General features: G+C 29.1%; 1 protein-coding gene across 1 annotated transcript in view; it reads right to left on the reverse strand.

Annotated features, from left to right (window-relative positions):
• Nucleotides 1-1661: 1661 nt before the first annotated feature.
• Nucleotides 1662-21992, reverse strand: part of LOC100208802 (mucin-2) — a 28191-nt gene continuing 7860 nt past the window's right edge. The window contains exons 3-6 of the mRNA XM_065807947.1: nucleotides 20769-20876; nucleotides 19105-19264; nucleotides 12324-12383; nucleotides 1662-5300 (exon numbers count right to left, since the gene is read on the reverse strand). Coding sequence (XP_065664019.1) covers nucleotides 2134-5300; nucleotides 12324-12383; nucleotides 19105-19264; nucleotides 20769-20876 — 3495 coding nt within the window. The 3' untranslated portion in view covers nucleotides 1662-2133. The remainder of the gene's footprint in view (nucleotides 5301-12323; nucleotides 12384-19104; nucleotides 19265-20768; nucleotides 20877-21992) is intronic.

Raw genomic sequence — 21992 nt, forward strand, 5'->3', positions numbered from 1 at the left:
AACACAACAATTATTTTGATAATAACTTGCATGCATATCAGTTGACAATACATAGAAAAAAATTAAGATAAAGAGAAAAAAATTGATGCGTCTAAACGAATATGCCTCAATGTATATATATATATATATATATATATATATATATATATATATATATATATATATATATATATATATATATATATATATATATATATATATATATATATATATATATATATATATATATATATATATGAGATACAACTTATCTCATATATTAATAAGACAAAGAGATAAGCTGTATTTACTATACTGCTGCGTTAGTTAAATATATGCTCTAAAGCCATCATCGGTTATTATATATAATTAACCATCATCGGTATTATATATAATTATGTACAACTTTAAATTGTATTTTCTTAAAAATACTTAATCAATCTTAACAATATTTTAATGGTGCATACAAAAACGTATTTAAAAAAATAAAATTATGCTACAAGAGAGTATATTTCAAAACACAATTACCGTAAAGGTTACTTGATGGAGAAGTTAAGGAAATAGAATGACTAAAAAGTTTGCTTAAACTAGTGACAAATAAAAACTAGTGTACATTTGAGTTTCAAATGCAAATTTCCTTTCAGGTTTCATATATGTTTTTTGATGGCGCGTTTCATGGCACGTTACTTGGCACGTTACATGGCACGTTTCATGGCACGTTTCATAAAACGCTACATTGCACTTATTTGTAGTTGTGAACTTTAAAGCTCTTTTTTCCGAAACAAACAAAACTTTGGCATCAAATTTATATATGTGAATAAATGATTGGAAAAATTACCCCTTTTACTTACTAAAATGCACAACCAACAAATTTTAAGAAGAGATGATTTTTTAATTCAATGTTTTAAAACTTTTCCGCATCAAATTTTGTAGATATCTTTGTCCTGAATTGTTTTTTAGAAATTTATTGTACGGATCAATAACATTCTAAAGACTTAAAAGATTGTCAAAAACAAAATGTTTTTGAGTTGAAGATTCAAAAACATTCTGAACCATATGTTTCTACAACTAAATAATCATATCTTTGGATCTTCAACAAAAGTTTCCGTTTGTCCCACCTCCGGAACATTTTTTGACGGTAAACGTTTTGGCAGTAAAAGGTTTATCGCCGGTCATTTTTGAAAATACTTTATAACATTGACAAAAATTATTTACGCAGTAAATTTTACCGCCGGTAACATTTTACGCCGGTAAAATGTTTTATAACATCGATCCCAGATTGACATTAATCAATTACGTCAAAAATATAACCAAGTACTATAAGAAAACTAGTATAAATATTGTTTCAAAGGGTGCTACTCCACCAAACTGCTCTGAACGAATCTTCAAATTTATTGGACTATTGTGAAGAGAACTTTGAGAGAAAGAGACAAAGGTGCAAATGCTGTTAAATATTTTTAAATTTATGGAACAATACTACCAAAAAAGTGACTTAATGTAAAATTCCAAAGATGACATTGGTACATTACAAAATATTAGGTTACTTGCATATTGTAAAATTGAGAGTTAATTTTTGTTGAAATAAAAACTAATGCATGCATCATTTAATTTCTTTTTTTTTTTTTTCGTTTTTATAATAGATTAAGAAGTCTTTGAGAAAACTCAATTAAATATTGCCTAAGTTTTAACCGGTTATGATGATACTATTAAACATTTTAAAATACAAAAATACAAAAATAAAATACTGAAGTCGTTAAGCAATATTACTTTAAAAATAAGTCCATTGAAAATAACAAAAAGTAATAAAATAAGATCTAGAAACCATCTTTTGAAACTACGTGTTTGTTTAGAGCTGAACTTCTAAATTTAACATTGTACTAAATATTACAATATACTTATAACTGGAGTATTCTTATTTTTGAAAGAGTAATATTATACGATACATAAGTTTTAAATGACGAAGCTATTTGTACTGCAACATATAATCAAAATTAGATATGTTAAAGTATGAACTGCATTGGAAACTTTTTATTATTAAAATTTATTGTAAACATAGAAATGAATTACTGATTAAATCTGTTTTTGTGTTGTTTAAATTGTTTTGTGAGATTTAATGAAGTCATAAGCCATAAAAAACTGATATCTAATTGAAATTTACTTCGGAAAAGATAAAACTGAAGTTGAAACTATTTGGTTATTATTAGTAGATGTCATAAATGGCGTAACAGCTAATTGTTGTGATGAAGCTCCATTATCAACTATGATGTTAGATGTAGTTAAAACTTGGTTTATTAAATTTTGAGCTGTGATTGAAACGATATTGTTCCCATTTGTGAATGAATTCATAAATGAAATACTAGTAGCGTCTTGTGAAAATGCTATAACATCCTTTGTGAAGCTAGGCGTACTCAAAACTAAGTTTGTAGATTGTTGAGCTTCAGTTAAAACTATATTTTTTTCACTGAAATACGATGACATAGATTGAAAGTCATTATAATCTTTTGAAGATTCCATATTAGCATTTGTAATGCTAGAAGTAAACATTATTAGATTTTTTGATGGTTGAGCTGTAGTTAAAGCTATATTGTCGCCATATGTCGACATAAATGGCATTTTGGTTAAATCTTGTGAAAATTCAATATTATCTGTGATGCTCGGTGTATTTATTATTAAATTTGTTGATAGTTGAGCTGTTGGTAAAACTATGTTGTTTTCACTGAAAGATGATGTCATATATTGTATACCAATAAAGTCATGTGAAGACGCTGAATTTGTAGATGGTTGAGCTGAGATTGAAACTATGTTATTCTCAACTTTAGTTTCAGTTTCAAGTGGCATAACAATTGATTCTTGGGAAGATGCAATGTAAGAATTTATGCTGGTAGGTATATAAAAGGCTTGACTAGTTGAAGATTGAACTGTGGTTAAAATTATATTATTTGGACTTGTGGATGGTGACATTAGTGATATGTCAACTGAATATAGAGGAGATGCTGTATTTGTTGTAGAAGGAGTAATAACAACTTGATTTGTTGAGGGTTGAGCTAAAGTTGAAACTAAGTTATTTCCATTTGTAGATGAAAGCATGAATTGAATGTCAGTTGAAAGTAAAGATGGTGTCTTGTTTTCATTTGTGCTGCTTGGTGTAACAAAAATTTGGCTTAAAGGTTGAGTTGAAGTTAAAACTATATTGCTTTCACTTGTTGGTGAAGATAAAGATTGCAAATCAGTTAGTTTTGGTGAAGAAGCCATGTTAATATTAGTTGTGATTGGTGTAATATAAGGTTCGTTTGTTGAAGGTTGAGGTGAGGTTAACGGTAAACTATTTCCATTTGTAGATGAAGACATAACTTGTACACCATTTGAGTATACTGACAATGTTTCATACCTATTTGAACTGGAAGGCTCATAAAAAGCTTGGCTTGTTGAAGATTGAACTGTGGTTAAAATTATATTATTTGGACTTGTGGATGGTGACATTAGTGATATGTCAACTGAATATAGAGGAGATGCTGTATTTGTTGTAGAAGGAGTAATAACAACTTGATTTGTTGAGGGTTGAGCTAAAGTTGAAACTAAGTTATTTCCATTTGTAGATGAAAGCATGAATTGAATGTCAGTTGAAAGTAAAGATGGTGTCTTGTTTTCATTTGTGCTGCTTGGTGTAACAAAAATTTGGCTTAAAGGTTGAGTTGAAGTTAAAACTATATTGCTTTCACTTGTTGGTGAAGATAAAGATTGCAAATCAGTTAGTTTTGGTGAAGAAGCCATGTTAATATTAGTTGTGATTGGTGTAATATAAGGTTCGTTTGTTGAAGGTTGAGATGAGGTTAACGGTAAACTATTTCCATTTGTAGATGAAGACATAACCTGTACACCATTTGAGTATACTGACAATGTTTCATACCTATTTGAACTGGAAGGCTCATAAAAAGCTTGGCTTGTTGAAGATTGAACTGTGGTTAAAATTATATTATTTGGACTTGTGGATGGTGACATTAGTGATATGTCAACTGAATATAGAGGAGATGCTGTATTTGTTGTAGAAGGAGTAATAACAACTTGATTTGTTGAGGGTTGAGCTAAAGTTGAAACTAAGTTATTTCCATTTGTAGATGAAAGCATGAATTGAATGTCAGTTGAAAGTAAAGATGGTGTCTTGTTTTCATTTGTGCTGCTTGGTGTAACAAAAATTTGGCTTAAAGGTTGAGTTGAAGTTAAAACTATATTGCTTTCACTTGTTGGTGAAGATAAAGATTGCAAATCAGTTAGTTTTGGTGAAGAAGCCATGTTAATATTAGTTGTGATTGGTGTAATATAAGGTTCGTTTGTTGAAGGTTGAGGTGAGGTTAACGGTAAACTATTTCCATTTGTAGATGAAGACATAACTTGTACACCATTTGAGTATACTGACAATGTTTCATACCTATTTGAACTGGAAGGCTCATAAAAAGCTTGGCTTGTTGAAGATTGAACTGTGGTTAAAATTATATTATTTGGACTTGTGGATGGTGACATTAGTGATATGTCAACTGAATATAGAGGAGATGCTGTATTTGTTGTAGAAGGAGTAATAACAACTTGATTTGTTGAGGGTTGAGCTAAAGTTGAAACTAAGTTATTTCCATTTGTAGATGAAAGCATGAATTGAATGTCAGTTGAAAGTAAAGATGGTGTCTTGTTTTCATTTGTGCTGCTTGGTGTAACAAAAATTTGGCTTAAAGGTTGAGTTGAAGTTAAAACTATATTGCTTTCACTTGTTGGTGAAGATAAAGATTGCAAATCAGTTAGTTTTGGTGAAGAAGCCATGTTAATATTAGTTGTGATTGGTGTAATATAAGGTTCGTTTGTTGAAGGTTGAGGTGAGGTTAACGGTAAACTATTTCCATTTGTAGATGAAGACATAACTTGTACACCATTTGAGTATACTGACAATGTTTCATACCTATTTGAACTGGAAGGCTCATAAAAAGCTTGGCTTGTTGAAGATTGAACTGTGGTTAAAATTATATTATTTGGACTTGTGGATGGTGACATTAGTGATATGTCAACTGAATATAGAGGAGATGCTGTATTTGTTGTAGAAGGAGTAATAACAATTTGATTTGTTGAGGGTTGAGCTAAAGTTGAAACTAAGTTATTTCCATTTGTAGATGAAAGCATGAATTGAATGTCAGTTGAAAGTAATGATGGTACATACATTGAAGAAGATTGATTTGTTACATACATTGAAGGAGATTGAGTTGTTGCATACATTGAAGGAGATTGAGTGGATACATACATTGAAGAAGCAGACTGTTGAGTTGCATTTGATTCTAAATCTAAAAAGATAATAAAGCAAATAAAAATTATGAATATATTGCATCATTAGTATTGCATTATTAATTGTAGTACAGCGTGTTATTTAAATTCTAATTCTTTACCAAACTCACAGAATTTCCAGAATAACTTATTTAGCAAATTATTTGAAAATGATTTCAAAATCTCAGAAAAATTAAAACAACAAAACAAACTAAGAAAATTCAAAATTGCATAAAATATCTGCTGTAAAAAAATATCATTTTAAAAAAACAAGAGTTTTACTCAAATGTTATGTGTTATGCTATAATAATAAGGAGAACAGCAGTTAGCAGATTGTGAAACAAGTTGCGCAGTAAAGTATTAAATTGTGTCTCACATGGGTTCCATGTGGATTTTGTGTAGAACTCATGTAGTACACTCTCTACAATTTTTAATGATAATGGCATGAATATTTTACTTATATTATTAGGCTATATAGATACGAATATTAAATTTAATTATTGTTTTATGAATTATTTATAAAACACCAGAAGTCACTATAGAAATAAGTATTATTGTAAATAATATAGAATATAGTATTATTGCAAATAAAGTATAAATAATAGCAAAATTTTTTTTTTTTTATTGAAGCCTAATCATATAATTACCTAGCAAACATTCTATTGCGGAGTTTGAACGAACCTATATAGGCATTTTGAGCAGGCCAATGTAGTTTTGTTCGGAAAGTTATATGCTCGCCGTTTTTTAGCGGCTACCACAAATGGCGCTATAGCCATTAAGTAACTAATGAGCAAAACTCAAATGAATATCAAATGTTAAAAAATATTTCTATATAAGTCCACTGCAAGTCCGCCGTGAGTAGCCGTGGCGCAGTGGTTAGAGTTCTGGCTCAGAACCCAGAGGCCCGAGGTTCGATACCAGCTCCAGCCCAATTAGAGACATTGGTACGAAAGGAGGCGAGAACTTCTTGTTAAATGCTCTCCCGCGGTGCTCTGTGATAAGGCCGTAAGGATCCACTAAAACAATGTTTGCAGTAATCCACTATAAATCCACTAAAACAATGTTTGCAGTAATGTTTTATTTTAATGATGAAAGTAAGAAATTCAGTAATAGTATGTATTTTATGTTTTTTACCATACAAATTATGATCAAAAAAAAAAAAGAAAAAGAAATAAAAACAAGAAATGAAAACAAATCAATGTTTAAAAAAAAAATTTTTTATGAAAATTATAAAATTTCTAAATATTTCGATTTATGGTAAAGTAATAAAGATATCATTTTATTCCATCCCGTGCTTTATTTTTTTTTAAAGTAAGCTTTTCTTGCATATTTTGCTTCTTCTTTTTTTAACTTTTTAATCGTTTTAGTGTCCTATAACAAGAACACTAAAACTTTATAAAGGTTTTAGTATCCTTTAACAAGAACACTAAAATGATTATAAAGATTGTGATTCATAAAACAAATGCTTTTGTTTTTTTTCTATAACACTTATTTCTGTTCTACTTTGTTTACCTTACAACGAATACAACTTTTGCCACACAAAAACAAAAAATATTGCTGCATAGTTATAAATATGCAAGTTATTAAAAAGAAATCATTCTTAAATTTACACCTGAAAAATTTATAAACTTATACATCGTTGCGTCATTTAACTTGTTTTACTAACCAATTTTTTTTTGCAATTTACTTACTGTCTTTTGAATTTATAACGTATACCGCGTAGGCGGTTTACGTTATACATTCAAAAGACAATTAGAAAATAGTACCGCCTAGGAGGTGTAAAATACACAGCCAAGGTAGTTGATGTTAAATTACGTTAATTCAAAAGACAATCAGTAAATAGCAAAAAAACAAATAGATTAATCTAATGATTGTAATTTTTTTTTAATAATTTTTTTGCTGTTTTTATAAGCAACTTTCTCCCTTTCACAGAATAATCTTAAACATCTGGGGGTTCACATGGTTCATACCAAGCATTAAATTTTTGCATCATCACAAGGTAAAAATAAAAAAAGAGACTTTTTAAAACAAATTCTTGAAGAAAGAACTATTAATTGAAAATCACTGGATAGAACGTTTCAAATAGTCAGTCTGCAATCAGAATGAGCAATTAACTTCCATTAATAGCTCATGTTCTCAAGGTAGTTAAGCCTACCTTAAATCAACAATGAGACAAAAGCGCTTATTCATATTGTCAATTTTGTTCATTGAATACGCTGTCGTCAATAATGTCATCATAGTTAACATGTTAACTATGATGACATTATTGACGACTTTGCTTTTTTGAAACCAAGAAATGTTTGCTTTTGAAAACAAGAAAAATTTAAATGTTAATTAAAAAGTTGATCTTGTTAAGATGATGAAGTTGATCTTATTAAGATGCATTGCTATTATTAATTAACCTTATCGACTAAACTAAGTTCCCAGCAAACATTGTTGTAGTGGATTTACAGTGAACCTATATGGGATATGTTACTTTTAAAAAATACATTCAATGCAAAGTATTCGTAAATAATGTACGTCTATATTTTAAAAATAAACTATTAAATCAAAAACAGAATTTTTATAAACTTTAATTAACTATTAGTATAATTAATTTAACTTTTTTATACTGTACTATCTATAAAGTCTACTTTTTTTAATACTAAAAAATTATGGAGGAATTTATAAATACTTAATTTTTATGTTTCTTAGCTTAATCATCATACTCTCTAACGGCATATGAAAATGAACGCCTTACGCCAATTTTATTCTTTAAAGGCATAAGTTTGCGTATTTAATGTTTTTTTGTGTTAGAGGACGTCAAACTTTAACTTCGCACCAGGCAAAAACTTCTGTTACTACGACTCTGGTGCTGCGGTTCGTTTTTACGACAAATTTAAATAATTTTTTTCTTGGTGCAGGTTTAATAATTTATTTCTATAGTGACTTCTGGTATTTTAAAACTCAAAATAGCAAAAATTTCAAAAGAAAATCCCGAAAATTTCAAAAGAAAATCATTTCTATATCTAGATCTTTAAAATTTGTGTTGAAGCTTTTTTCTTTACTCATTCCTACATAGCAGACACAAAGAAGTCTATTAGACATTTCAGCAACGTCTCAGATTGACATTTTAACGGTATATAAAAAACGTCGAAATTTTAAACACCTTTCAGACATTTAGAATCAGATATCAATGAGACGTCTCATATTAGTCATCTTACCTTAAATACCATGTGTGGTATTTAATGTGCTCTAAGAAGTCCTATCAGTTTTACTTAGAGCACCGCGGAAGATAAAACGGATTTAACTAGGAAATTCACGCTTCTTTCCATATAATGGTCGTTTATGTGCATTCTTGGCCAGATCTTTTACCAATTAGTCAAGACTGCTATGAACTTTAATAAAACTCTAAATTCCAAATATATGTAAAAAGTGTATAAAGAGATCTTCTTTTTTGTTTTAGAAGCGTCTTTCAGATTTTAGATTATTATCTCATATTTCTAGAATTTGCTTAAAAATCAGATGTGTCATTTTCGTCTAACATATGTATGAATTAAAAAGTGACAGTAGTTAATGTCTTTTAGATGTCTCATTTTTATCTTTTATATTACAACTAGATTTTTATCTCATATTTCTAAAATTGGCATATGAATCAGACGTCTCATCTGCGTCTAACAGATATCTGAGAAATTAGATCTAAAAAGTGATCTTCTTTAAGAAGTCTTTAGATTAACCATGAGCGAGACTAGGATTTTTCAAACCGAGACGAGACCGAGACGAGAAGTTAGTACTTCTCGTGAGACCGAGAACGAGACGAGGAATTTAACAATTTTTGAAAACAAATTTATTAAAATCCAAGTAGAAAAAAAAATGTAAACATGGTTTTGACAAATAGACACAAATGACATTTGTCAAATGTAAGCAACTTTTACAAATATTAATTCAGAATTTTTTTGCCAAACTTTTCCAACAAGACAATGTTTTCTCTGATTAAGATGATTTGTTCTACTTTTTCTGGGTGAAAGTTGTGTCTGGATGATTGGACGACGTTTCCACCTGAGCTAAAAACTCTCTCTGATTTAGTTGAACTTGCTGGAATAGCTAAAATTTGTCTAGCTAATGAAGAGAGTTCTGGCAATGTATTTGAATGCAATTTCCACCAATCAAGAATCGGAAAGTCTTTTTTGGCATCAGGGAGATATACATACTGGCACATTTTGCTCAAAATAGGATTCAGTTCAGATGTTGGCTCTTGTGTTTCAAGTCTGACGTTTAACTTGCGCTTCAGTTTTGAATTAGGAGAAGAATCTGCTGAAAGGACACTGGCAACAGGTCGGCACTCAACATTATCTTTAATCTGCGAGGCTAACCATTCTTTTGTTGTTTGAAATTTTTTGAAGAACTTCAAGTGAAGTCCCTTTAAAGCAGGATTTAAGTAGCTTGCTGCAGCACTCAATAAGTTTCCAGTGTGACAAAGAGGAAATCCTTTCTCAATGCAGCTTTTCAAGTTTTTTGCATACAAGACACCGTAGCCATTTTTTCCATCCGTCTCAATAAATTGATCAACTTTGTCATGAATTAAATAAAGAGAATCGGTGACAGTGTTAATTGTTGGAATAGACTCAGCCAACCACGTTTCTGTAGCTTCTTTAAGTGGTACCAAAATTTCTACTGCTCACTCGATTGATTTCCACTGTGATGCACTGATGGTCTTTGAAGAAAAAATATCTTCATTTGCACATAAGCTGATAACTGCACTCTTTAGATGTAGGACAGAAGCCATGCAATCTAGTTCACTATTCCATCTTGTGTCAACAGATTGGCGTAACTGTCTAAAATTGATTCCTTGAGCGTCTGATTCTGATTCAAAGTTAAAGAAGCTAAATCTTTGCATGTTCGCAACGCATCATCCATTCCAGCAGTCATTCCAAATGAGTCTCGAACTGCACATTGCAAAATATGATTGTTGCACAAGTATTGGTCAAGGCGCTTTGACAATTTGACTGCAAGTTTCATGTTTCTTGCCTGGTTGTTCACGCAGTACATTGGCAAATCAGCAGGCAAATTTAGTTCTTCTATGAAAGAATCCAGCTTTCCTTCAATTAATATACCTGTGTGTCTGCCTGGGAACTATTGGACATAAAGTGTCCAGTGATGTAGTCTCTAATTTTCGTCAATAGCATGAATAAACCAAAAGATGTAGCTGTCCTGAGCTCTAGAAGTCCAAAGGTCAGAAGTAAATGCAGCATTTTTTAGATTTGGCGTGATCTCCGTTATTATGCTCTTCATTCCAGCTTGAACTTCTCTTGACCGAATTGAAAGCTTTCTTGAATATGTTGTTCTGTGATGAAGGTTCAGTTTAGGGTTTGCAATGTCAAACAATTTCTTGAAACCTCTTCCTTCGATTGCTGAAAAGGATGCCAGATCAGTGCAACAGTAATCCAGCATTGCAGAGTCAAACTGATTTTGAATGGAATTGTCTTTATCATATTTGGACTTTGGAATTCAAGCATTTCGACCATGATTCGTTGTTTCTTCTCAAGAGGAGGAAGAAGAGAGTCGTCAGTTTTTTCAGAATACTCAGCGTAATCTTGGCTGTGTTTTTTATCGAGGTGACGATAAAGTCCGCTTGTGTTTCCATCTTTTGTTTTCAAAGACTTTTTGCGCGCCTTGCATTCAGCACCGTCACTTGTTTTTTGAAAATATCTCCGGATTTTGTTTTTTTTTGGTGACATTTTTGATCGTTGAAATAAGGCAAGAATATTTGTTTTTTTTTGGTGACATTTTTGATCGTTGAAATAAGGCAAGAATATTTCTTTTCAATATGAACAATATGTGTCAAGTTGAATTCCACTGGTAAACTAATGAAATTAAGTCGAAAGTGCACCATTTTATACAAAAAGTTTTTGTATTTAAAATCTAATTAAAAATATTTAAAATCTAATTAAAATTTTTTAATTAGATTTTAAAAAAAAATCTAATTAAAAATCTAATTAAAAATCTAATTAAAAACTTAATTTGTCTTTGTCAAAAACAAATTAAATATTTAATTAGATTTATTAAAATCACGGAATCAAAATATTAATTAATTAAAAAAACAAATTATTAAGCATTTTGTAAATTATAATAAGTTTTAATTTGGAAAATAATATAATATTTAAGTGTCGTTCTACTTCTCGCGAGAATTTTCTATTTCTCGTGTCTCACGAGAAGTCCCACTTCTCACGAGAAACGAGAACGAGACGAGATCTCGCTCATGGTTACTTTAGATATATCATTTTTATCTTATGTCTCAAAAAAATTGCATAAAAGGCAAACATTGTAATGTTAAAACACGCTGTTAAGACAAAGCACAGCAGTTGCATATTCCATCTCCCAAAGTCAGTAAGTCCAACTATAACAGCAGCTAGGCACATCTAAGAAACTACCACGATTGGAAAACCAGGGGCTGTCAATACTTCAAAGAATTGCAGTGTATTCTAAAAGAATATCATCCGTAATCAGCAACGCTCCATGCTTCGAATAGCACGGAAGCTCGGCTAAAGAAGAGAAAGGGTCTGATAAGTCATCAACAAGGAGTTTAATCTGCAACCATAACATTTGCAAAAATTGTACTCTTTGGATGAAAAAATGGCGACAAAAAACATGCAGCGTTGTACACTTCACTTATGGTAAGCCTTGATCTCAATCCACTAGACTACAGTATCTGGGCAGTTTTAAAGAGCTAGGCTTGTACTACGTCTCACGGCATGTTGAGAAAACGCAAGTTGCTCTTCGTCTTCCTCTTTTGATTGTTGTATGTTTTTTATTATCAAAACTTAATTTCTTTTTTTTATTCTATACACTACATTTTATTTTTTAATTCTGTGCAATAAAATGTTTGTTATACAAACTTATTTATCACCCTGTATTTTAATAAATTTAATAATATTAACATCATTTATGGATTACTAAAAGTTCATTTCTTTTTTTTTTTTTTAATTTTCTGGAATGTTAAAATGTGAAAATTGCAAAATCCATTTTCCACCAATCAATGATTTGCAAAAATTAGTTATACTTACTACATTGTAAAAGTTTGTCTCCTTGACAATTAGAACATGAACTTGAAAACACTTTAATGCCTAAAAAAAAATTTTATAAATCAAAAAAATTTATTTAAAAAGATTCCTAAAATAAAGAGCTGGGAAATTTAAATTTTTTTAATATATGATCAAATAAAGATGTGTTAAATTTTTTTTATTTAATCTTCCGCTTTGGCGCGGAATATAGGAAAATGAATGTAGATTGAAGTGAAATGGGACGAGTTAAAAAAAAATAACTTTGAGCATTTTCTGTCTTTGTTGTTCTAATCATAATAAAACATACCGAAGTAAATTCTAAATTTCACTTTGTTTGACAAGTTTTTTTTTCAATAGTATTTTTATAAAATCTTATTAAAAACTTAAACATCTTATCAAAATCCTAAACATCTTACTAAAAACTTCTCACTTACTTTTAAACAAAAAAATTAATTATAATATTAAAAATGTAGTAAATTAAAATTAGGGTTGAATTTGGACAGTGTCCCGTTTTATTCCAAATCTCCTGTACACCACTTTACCACTTCACTAGTAGTTCTGAAAAAGTCTTTATTTCATATATTTATCTTAACCAAATACTGAGACAAAGGAGATTTATATACTGTATACATAAAAATATAACTTTAATACATAAATGTTTACTAATAATAATCTCTATGAAATTAACTTGTTAGGCTTTCATATTGTCACAAATAATTTGAAAAAAAAATTTTCTTCTGAAACCCAAAAACCCATCTCATCCCATTCTGCCCTACATATAGTTAAAAGCTGTAAGAAATATATCATTTTTACTTTTACAAAAATCAATTCTAATTTAATTAGAGTTATCAAAAGACTTTAAATAAATTTTTGTAAACGAATAGTATCACTGTTTATTAGGGTTATGACATTTTTTGAATCTGTTGTGGCCATACTTCTATAACCTGAGAAATGTTGAGTAATTTATAAAAAACGGTTTTAATGGTAGTCTAGTTGCAAAAATATCCCCCCCCCCCCCTTGATAATAACGTGATTTTTCATAGATTACATGAAGACACATAAAGCTTATTTCCAACCCATTTATAAACAGACACAAAAATATATAAAACTAATTGTAAATTATATTTAGTATTTATAAACTACATATCATTGAAGTGGATCAATAAAAGCAATTATTTTCAGCAAGTTAGTTTTAACGCTTCACGGGTCATTCGTTCCAATAAATTTCACATTTGCATATTCCCATTTTTTTGAATTTTGAATGAGATCTTCCATCAATTTGACCCCTCGCTCAGCGATCATGTTTGTTCTTGGAATATGAACTACACTATCTTCTTTGCTCCAGTGTTTCATAAAGCACTTTAAAGCAGCCGTACACTTAATTTCAGTCAATACATCAAGCATATAGTCATATAATTTATCATCAAATAATTGTTTGCTGAACCAAAGTTTTTTCCATTGATTTGCAATAAAAGTTGCAAATCAATGGAAAAAACTTTGGTTCATTTTGGTACCAACATGGAGGTGTTTTTCACTTTGGTACCAACATAGAGGTGTGAACTTGAAAGTTGCACTTTTAAGTTCACACCTCCATGTTGTTATAAGAAAATAAGCAAGAAAAACATATGATGCTCTGGAGTTCCATCTAGCACTGTGCAATGGAGGAAGCTTGTGCCACTTAATTTTTGGTAATTTTTTATGATTCTTGAAGTAACTAAAAGCTTCACATAACTCATAAAGGAGTTTGAAATCATCTCGCCATCCCAAGTTTATGTAATGATTAGGCTCAGCTTCATATGTATAATTTTTTTGAAGATTTTCATAATTTCAGTTAAGTCCTTCACAAATTTATAATCAAAACCAGGACTTGTTGATTTACAATTTACAAAATGATCCAAAATGTGTTTTAAAGGGAGATCCAGTATATGATGCTGACATTCTAAACATTGTGGTTTTGTAAAGCCTCTGGTTTCCATTTCATTTTGTATTTTTACAACTATACAATTAATCTTCCTGTGTTTACTGCTGTTGTGTCACATATAATCATTGTAATACATTTCCATGCATCAAAATCATTTAGCAACTTTTTAAAAGTTTCAAAAATATCATTGGATTTTCCACTTTCACATTTAACAATTCCTAAGTTAATTTTCTATTTCTCATTTTGAAGTATATCAACTTGGTATTCAGTCTTGCTTATTTTCTTTCCATCAAAATGTAAGCAGAATTGTTCTTCTTGTACCATTTTAGCAACAATTTTCTTCATGCTTTTCCCTTGCCTTATAGTTGATCTCCATATTCCTGTCTAACTTGGAGTTTCTGTTTCAATACCTTTTTCAAATAACTTTTTACAGATTCTTACTGATTTATTTGTACTTAAAGATTCAGTTATCGCAAGATTAGATGCTAATTTTGTTCCATTATATACTCTCTTTCTTGATTTTTTTAATTCCACTGATTCATAATTGTCTTGTGAATCTAAATCTGAACCACTTTCTTCTGATGCAGTTGAACTGCTAACTGGACAATTATTTGCTTTGCTTGTAGAAGTTGTATCTTTTGCATTACAAACTCTGACTTTTGAAGGATGTAATGACACTTGTGTGTTAGTACTATGACCAACTTCTCCTGAACTTAATAATTGTATGTTATAAAATTTTTTATCTTCCAGACTGAGCCATATGCCCTTAATATTGGTGGTATCAAAAAGATCTCCAAAAACAAAGCATTCTTCCTTTTTGCCAGGCTTTTTAAGATACTTTCCATGTTTTTCTATAACCTTTTCAATTTTTCTTCCAACTTATTTTTTAGAAATACTTGGAAAGTTGAGTTTGTTCCATAATTTACTTATTTCGACAGCAATAGACTTTACTCTTTCTTTTCTGCTTTTTTCAATTGATGCCAGGTTTTTGTGACGTCCAATAATAAAAGATTTTTTTAGCATTCTCAAACCTTCCAACCTTTTTTTTTAAAAACCTTGAGATTCATTAAAAAAAACCTTGAGATTTACACAAAAATCTTGGGAAAGCGTAAAATTAAAAAAAAATAAAGGGCTTTTTTTCAAACAAGAAAAATTAAAATAGAATGAAAAGTTACATTTTATAAATAAATAATATTTATTGGTTATGTTTAGCATTGTACTTTTTGTTGCTTTTTTGATGTTTTTAACAGCTGTTCAGATGGTTTCCATTGAAAACACGGTATAGTAGCCTCGGGAAACATTGTTTTCATCGCTAAAATACTTGATAATGTCCCATCCAACTTTAATGCTGATCTCTCAAGACATTTGTATTTTTTTACAATACTAAACAATCGTTCTAACTCAACGTTACTGTGGGGAATAATGAGAACAATTTCAGCTAATTTTGGTAGCAGTTTAAAACGTTTAACTAAAGTGTTGGGAATAACCATTTTTGAAATATGGTACCATAAAACGTCAATTCTGTAGTAAAACAAAGGTTCACCTCCAATATCATCAATAATCTTTTCAGGTATCTTAGCTTCCTCAAAAACATTATCATCAAAATCATTTTTCTTTAAAATCTGATAATCGCTAAACTCCTCATACAATTCATCAGGTTTGATACCATTCATCAAGTGTGGGAACCGGTCATAAAAATACTGAACTTGCTCCCACTTCGAGTTTTCACGGTGTAAAACATCCACCCAACCAGCATTAACAATTAAATCGCCATTAGAAGGAAATTTGTGCTTAATATATTTAAATTAAATTAATATATTTAAGAGACGACTTAAAAAATAGTAAGCAGCATCATGAAATTCTTTTGTTTTTGTGAAATATCTCCTGTTTCAAAGAGTTTTTGTTTTGTTCGAACTCCAAGATAAATATCTTGAGTATCAATATAATTTTTTAAATCTTCTAAGTCTATTTCTAAAACCGATGAAATGTTTTTCAGTTTGTTTGGTAGAATAATGCGCTTAGCCAGCTTTTTGCCTAGACTTTCCATTGCTGATTTTAGACAATGATTTGTTGGCTCTTCTCGCTGCAATAGTAGATTGAAATGTAAAAAAAAAGGTAATGCTGAAGTTAGAAAAAGCATTGCTGGTTCCAAAATTGGATTATGAAATTTGTCATATAAACGCTTAAACCTTTCATCAGCAAAACTTTCACTTGAAAAATAAGCTTTCAGACTTGTATACTTGACAATAGCTCTTGAAATACATTTCTCTAAAGATAGCCATCTAACTGATAGATTAGAATGCCTTGATATTCTTGAATAAAAAAATTCAAAGTACTCTCTCAATTTGCATTTTCGTTTTGCACTCTTATCAAACCAATGGTACAAGTCAATCATAACATTTTCGACATTTAATGCAATATAATCATAAAAAACATCAAGTGTGCAAGATGACAAGGGCAGCCACCAATAAAGATATTTCTTTTTTTTTTAAATCTTGATGCAACTGAATTTCTTTTTGCAATCATAGAGTTTGTATTATCAACACTTAAACTTATGCAATTTTCCCATGGAATTTCATATACTTCAAAATTTTTTTCTATAGAAGAAAAGATAACAGCAGCCTTTGCACAATCAACTCCAGATGTTAAGCACATATCAAAGAAATGACATGTTATTGTTTTTGAGCCGTTAGCATCAAATATTTTGATACATATAGGATTCATCTTATTAATGCCAGAGTCATTCGATCCATCTATGCCTAAGAAATATGGATGAACTTTACAATGTTCTACAATGTAATTTCAACAATGTGGAGCAAATGATTCGTTTATAATAGCCATTTTTTTAGTTCGACTTGCTGCATACCTCTTGGCAATTTTACTGTCTGGAAAAACCTCTTTAAAAAGAGATGTAAGATGATCGGAGGTGAAGAAATGTTGTGCTGAACCAAAAAATTTGTTACCATGACCTCAGCATTAATTACTTGATTATCTAATGTTGTGTCAGTTTTTAAAAATTTATTTAAAGAAGTTTGCTTTTTTAATGCAACAACATTTGCTTAGAGACTGTTTTTTTTGCAATGATCAGATACATCTTTAACTCCGGTCGGAGCCGGTTTTATGATCTGTTTTGTTCACTTAATATTCATTAATTTTTGATGTAATCGCAATCTTTTTCAGAATATATATTGTTATTATTTTAAGCTAAAATATTAAGAGTAAATTGAAAAAAAAGGAAAATTTTTAAAATTTACCGTGAGAATTTTGGATCAACCGTGAGACCGTGAGGTTATAAAACCGTGAGTCTCACGGTAAAACCGTGAGAGTTGGAAGGTCTTTCATTCTATTAAATGAATCCAATGGTTTTTTAATAAAAAGTAGACCAATTCTTGATGTTATACATTTTTCAAGCGAAACTAAATTTTTTGTCCATACTCTTGAATATTTGTCAACAACAGTTTTGCTATATTTATTTTACATATTAGAAAAATCTAAAATGCATAGATAACATATGTTAGTAATGTTCTATGTTTTAATATTATTTTAATAAAAATACAATTCTTTAAAAATTTACTGTATAAATATAAAATTAATTAAAAAAGACATTGAAATGGGTAAAGACAAAAGAAATGAGTAAAACATAAAACGCATCAGTATTAACTATTTTCTGTATTTGTGTAATATTTCAATTCAGACCAACATTACACAAGCACATAAAATAGTTTTTACTTAGGTGTGTTTTATGCTTTATAGCGAATTTAAAAATCAAATACTTCCATAATAGTCATAAAAGTAAAAATATTTTTATAGCATAACTTAATTGTGGGTGGGCGGGGGACATTTTTTAACTATATTCAATATTACTATGAAATTTTAATATTAACTATCAATTTCTCAGGTTTCAAAACTATGGCCAATTATAACTGTGACAAAAGTTAAAAAAATCATAACCCTACTGTTTATGGTGAAAAAAACAAAATTAAATTAAAAAACTTTAATTATACAGTCATTTTAATGACTTTTAAAAAATACTCTTGCTAAAAAAACTTTAATGAAGCACAATTTAGCATTGTTATGCAGTCTTTAATTTTTTTATTCAATTCTGTTTTTTTTTTCACAATAAACAGTGATACTATTTGTTTTTCAGAAAATTCTTCAAGTTCCAAAGAAGTTTTTATATTAGAATTGATTTTTTTTTAAATATACGTATTTTATGAAACTATAAAATGTAAAATGCAAAAAAATTCAAAAAAATAAATATAAAAAAGAAACCAAAAAATGAATGCATTTTATGGGTATATTAATTTTTACTAAATATAACTCTATAAGCAAGTTTGCGCCGTTGATGGAACGAACTAAATTTATTTTTATGAGCGCTAGACCATTTAAACTTCTTGTTTTTTAAATTAAAAAATGTCAAATATAATCTTTTTACATCACTTTGCTTAACCTGACTTGAGAAAAATCTGAGTGGAAAAAATCTGACTCGAGAAAACATGACTCGGGAAAACATGACTAAATCAAAACTAACTCGAGAAAACTTGGCTCGAGAAATATCTAACTAAATAAGAACTGACCCGAGAAAACCTGACTCGAGAAAGTTTAATTTTAGTGGTTAATAATTTTTTCCACGTTAGTAGAATTTAAAACAATTTTATAGTTTTTATATTTTAATATTATTATGATCGGTTGAAACTTCTGGAAAAAGAAAACATATTGATACAAATTTTTTTCTAAAGATTTTTGGTAGTGCAAAGCGTATTATTTTTTACTTTCGGTAAAGTATAGAAAACGAAAATCTGGAATAAAATTTATAAATATATAAAAAATGTGTTTAGAGTTAACACTTTAATACTTCCTCACCTGCATTATTAATTTCTTGAAAACTTGATGGTGTTATTCCAATTGCATAAACACCAGGAAGATTAATATTAGATTGACAAAATAGTTTATTTTGGGCAATGTTTGTGTTCTCCGATCCAGGAAATACAATTCTAAAACTTGAATCTTTATAAAAACCAATCTGAAAAAATAAAACATTTTATACAATGAATGTGTCTATAAGGCTTTCTCAAACTTTAGTGTAAAGTCTCATGAAGTTCCCAAAGCAGTTGAAAATTTGTGCTATTTCTTTAGGAGCTTTCCTCTCCGAAAATGGGATTTTACTTAACTAACTATTGCATTTGTTTGCTAGACGCACCAGTCAGTTAAGTTTCTTGCGCATGACCGAGATATTGGCATGCGCAACTTTTTTTTTTTTTTTGCATCAACTTTTTAAAATTTCATTCATCTAAATCAACGGCATAGTTATATCTTGGATTTTGACTAAAAAAAGAATTAAACTAGAGGGGTTTGGGTTTTACTTTGGTTATGAAAGGGAGGGTTTCAATTTTATCAAGTTTTCTATTATTGGATCATTGCGTTTACATAACTAAATAGAGCATTTGAAGATAAGCACCAATGTTTTATATAAAAAAGTAATAAAACTTGATTGTATAAGAATTGTAAGCTCTTACATTTAAGATTATTATTTCATCATTATTTCGTCATTATTTCATCATTATTTCATCATTATTTCATTATTATTTCACAATTATTTCATCATTATTTCATCAACTAAGTGGTATAAAAATGAAAATTTTTGTATCACTCAATTTACATACTCGTTATTCTTTTGTTTTTTTTTAAATAAATCTTTATTTATTACTTTTTCGTTTTTAAATGCTTTAAACATTTTTATCGGAAACTGAAATTTTTATAAAGGTTGCCAGAATTTTTTGAATTTTTTTTTTTTAAAAAGAATCCAAAAAATATATATCATATATATATATATATATATATATATATATATATATATATATATATATATATATATATATATATATATATATGATATATATTTTTTCATAAATAAATCCAAAAAATATATATCATATATATATATCATATATATCATATATATATATATATATATATATATATATATATATATATATATATATATATATATATATATATATATATATATATATATATATATATATATATATATATATATATAGATAGATAGATAGATAGATAGATAGATAGATAGATAGATAGATAGATAGATAGATAGATAGATAGATAGATAGATAGATAGATAGATATATGATTTATTCATATTATCAGTGATAATATAATTTTGAATAAAAATTGAATAAATCAATTTATTTATTAAACTAATTATTAAAAAATTTCTTGAAAATCCAGTTTATTCTGTTTATGCCATCAAGTCAAAATGTTTTGAAGCTTTACACAATTTAATAAATGTATTTTCAATATCATTAAAAAACAGCAACGATAAATTTTCTCGCCTAACTTTTGCAACAATCAGTCCGCAAAAAGTTAATTAATAGTCAAAAAGTTAAAAGTTCCTTAATTGATTGGATTATATTACTATCCACTATTATTATAAAATATTATTAGAAGATATTAAATAAAAAATTATACTCTACTATAATATTATAAATACTTTTATGGTTTACCTTTGCACTTCCTTCGCTTTGCTGAGGATAAGTAATATTGTCATAAGCCACAATAAAATAAGTGCTTGTTCCATTAGATGTTAAAACTGCTTGAAAAGTATTTTGCCACTTTGAATGAAATATTAAAATAGGTTATTTGTTTATTGCTAATAAACATTCTGTGTGTGTGTGTGTGTGTGTGTGTGTGTGTGTGTGTGTGTGTGTGTGTGTGTGTGTGTGTGTGTGTGTGTGTGTGTGTGTGTAGTATATAGTCTCCACACCTATATATCTGATACTGATTCTAAAGTAAACTTTATGTTTTTGCACTCTGACCCAGGAAATGGGGGAAGGGTGACGGGTAAGGGGATTGAGGGTCATGCTCCCACTTTTTCAAAATTTTGCAAAATGATTTAAAACATAAATTAGTCAATAATATTTTTTTTAAATTTGTCTACTATCGGTTAATCCTCCAGCCCATTCTATTCATGCTACTAGCTTGCTAGATTGCTTTGGGTCATTTTACATGGTTCTGGCATGAGGTCTGCCTAATATATGGCTAATGACTAAGTAATAATTCCCCAAAATTATATTAATCATATTCGAAATCAAGTAATTTGAATTCAAAATAATTCAATACTAATCACAACTATACTTTTATTTATTTTAAATTATCACAGAAACCATTATTGAATAATAATTTTTTCCTCAGTAAAGACATTGTTCAAATCTATTTTACACCTTCTTTTAGTATGCCAGTGTTTTCCACATTTATCATATATCAAATCTAAAAGTATTATATCTAAAACATCAATAAGCTCTGGATCCGCCACTGATTTGAGGTTGTGTCATTGTGTACAACTTTATTACAAATAAATAACAAGTACAAATGTATTTGTACTCGTCATTCATTTCGTACAAATGCATTTGTATTTGTCAGAAAATCGTTACAGCGCGAAATAACCTCTTTCTTACACTTATATGAAAAAGCAATGCATAGCTATGTGTTACTGTACAGATTTAAGTACAAATGCATTTGTACTCGTCATTAATTAAAAATGATTTGCATAATCAGGCAACCTCGAATCAGTGGCGGATCCGGGACATATTTTTTTAATTTTATTTAGGTGCTCCAAGAAGTCCTGACAGTCTTATCACAGAGCACTGCGGATGAGCATTTAATAGGAAGTTCACGCCTTTTTCCTAACCGATGTTGCAAAACTTGCCCAGAGATGGGGTTTGAACCAC

Source organism: Hydra vulgaris, chromosome 10 (assembly GCF_038396675.1).
Source record: "Hydra vulgaris chromosome 10, alternate assembly HydraT2T_AEP".
NCBI lineage: Eukaryota > Metazoa > Cnidaria > Hydrozoa > Anthoathecata > Hydridae > Hydra > Hydra vulgaris.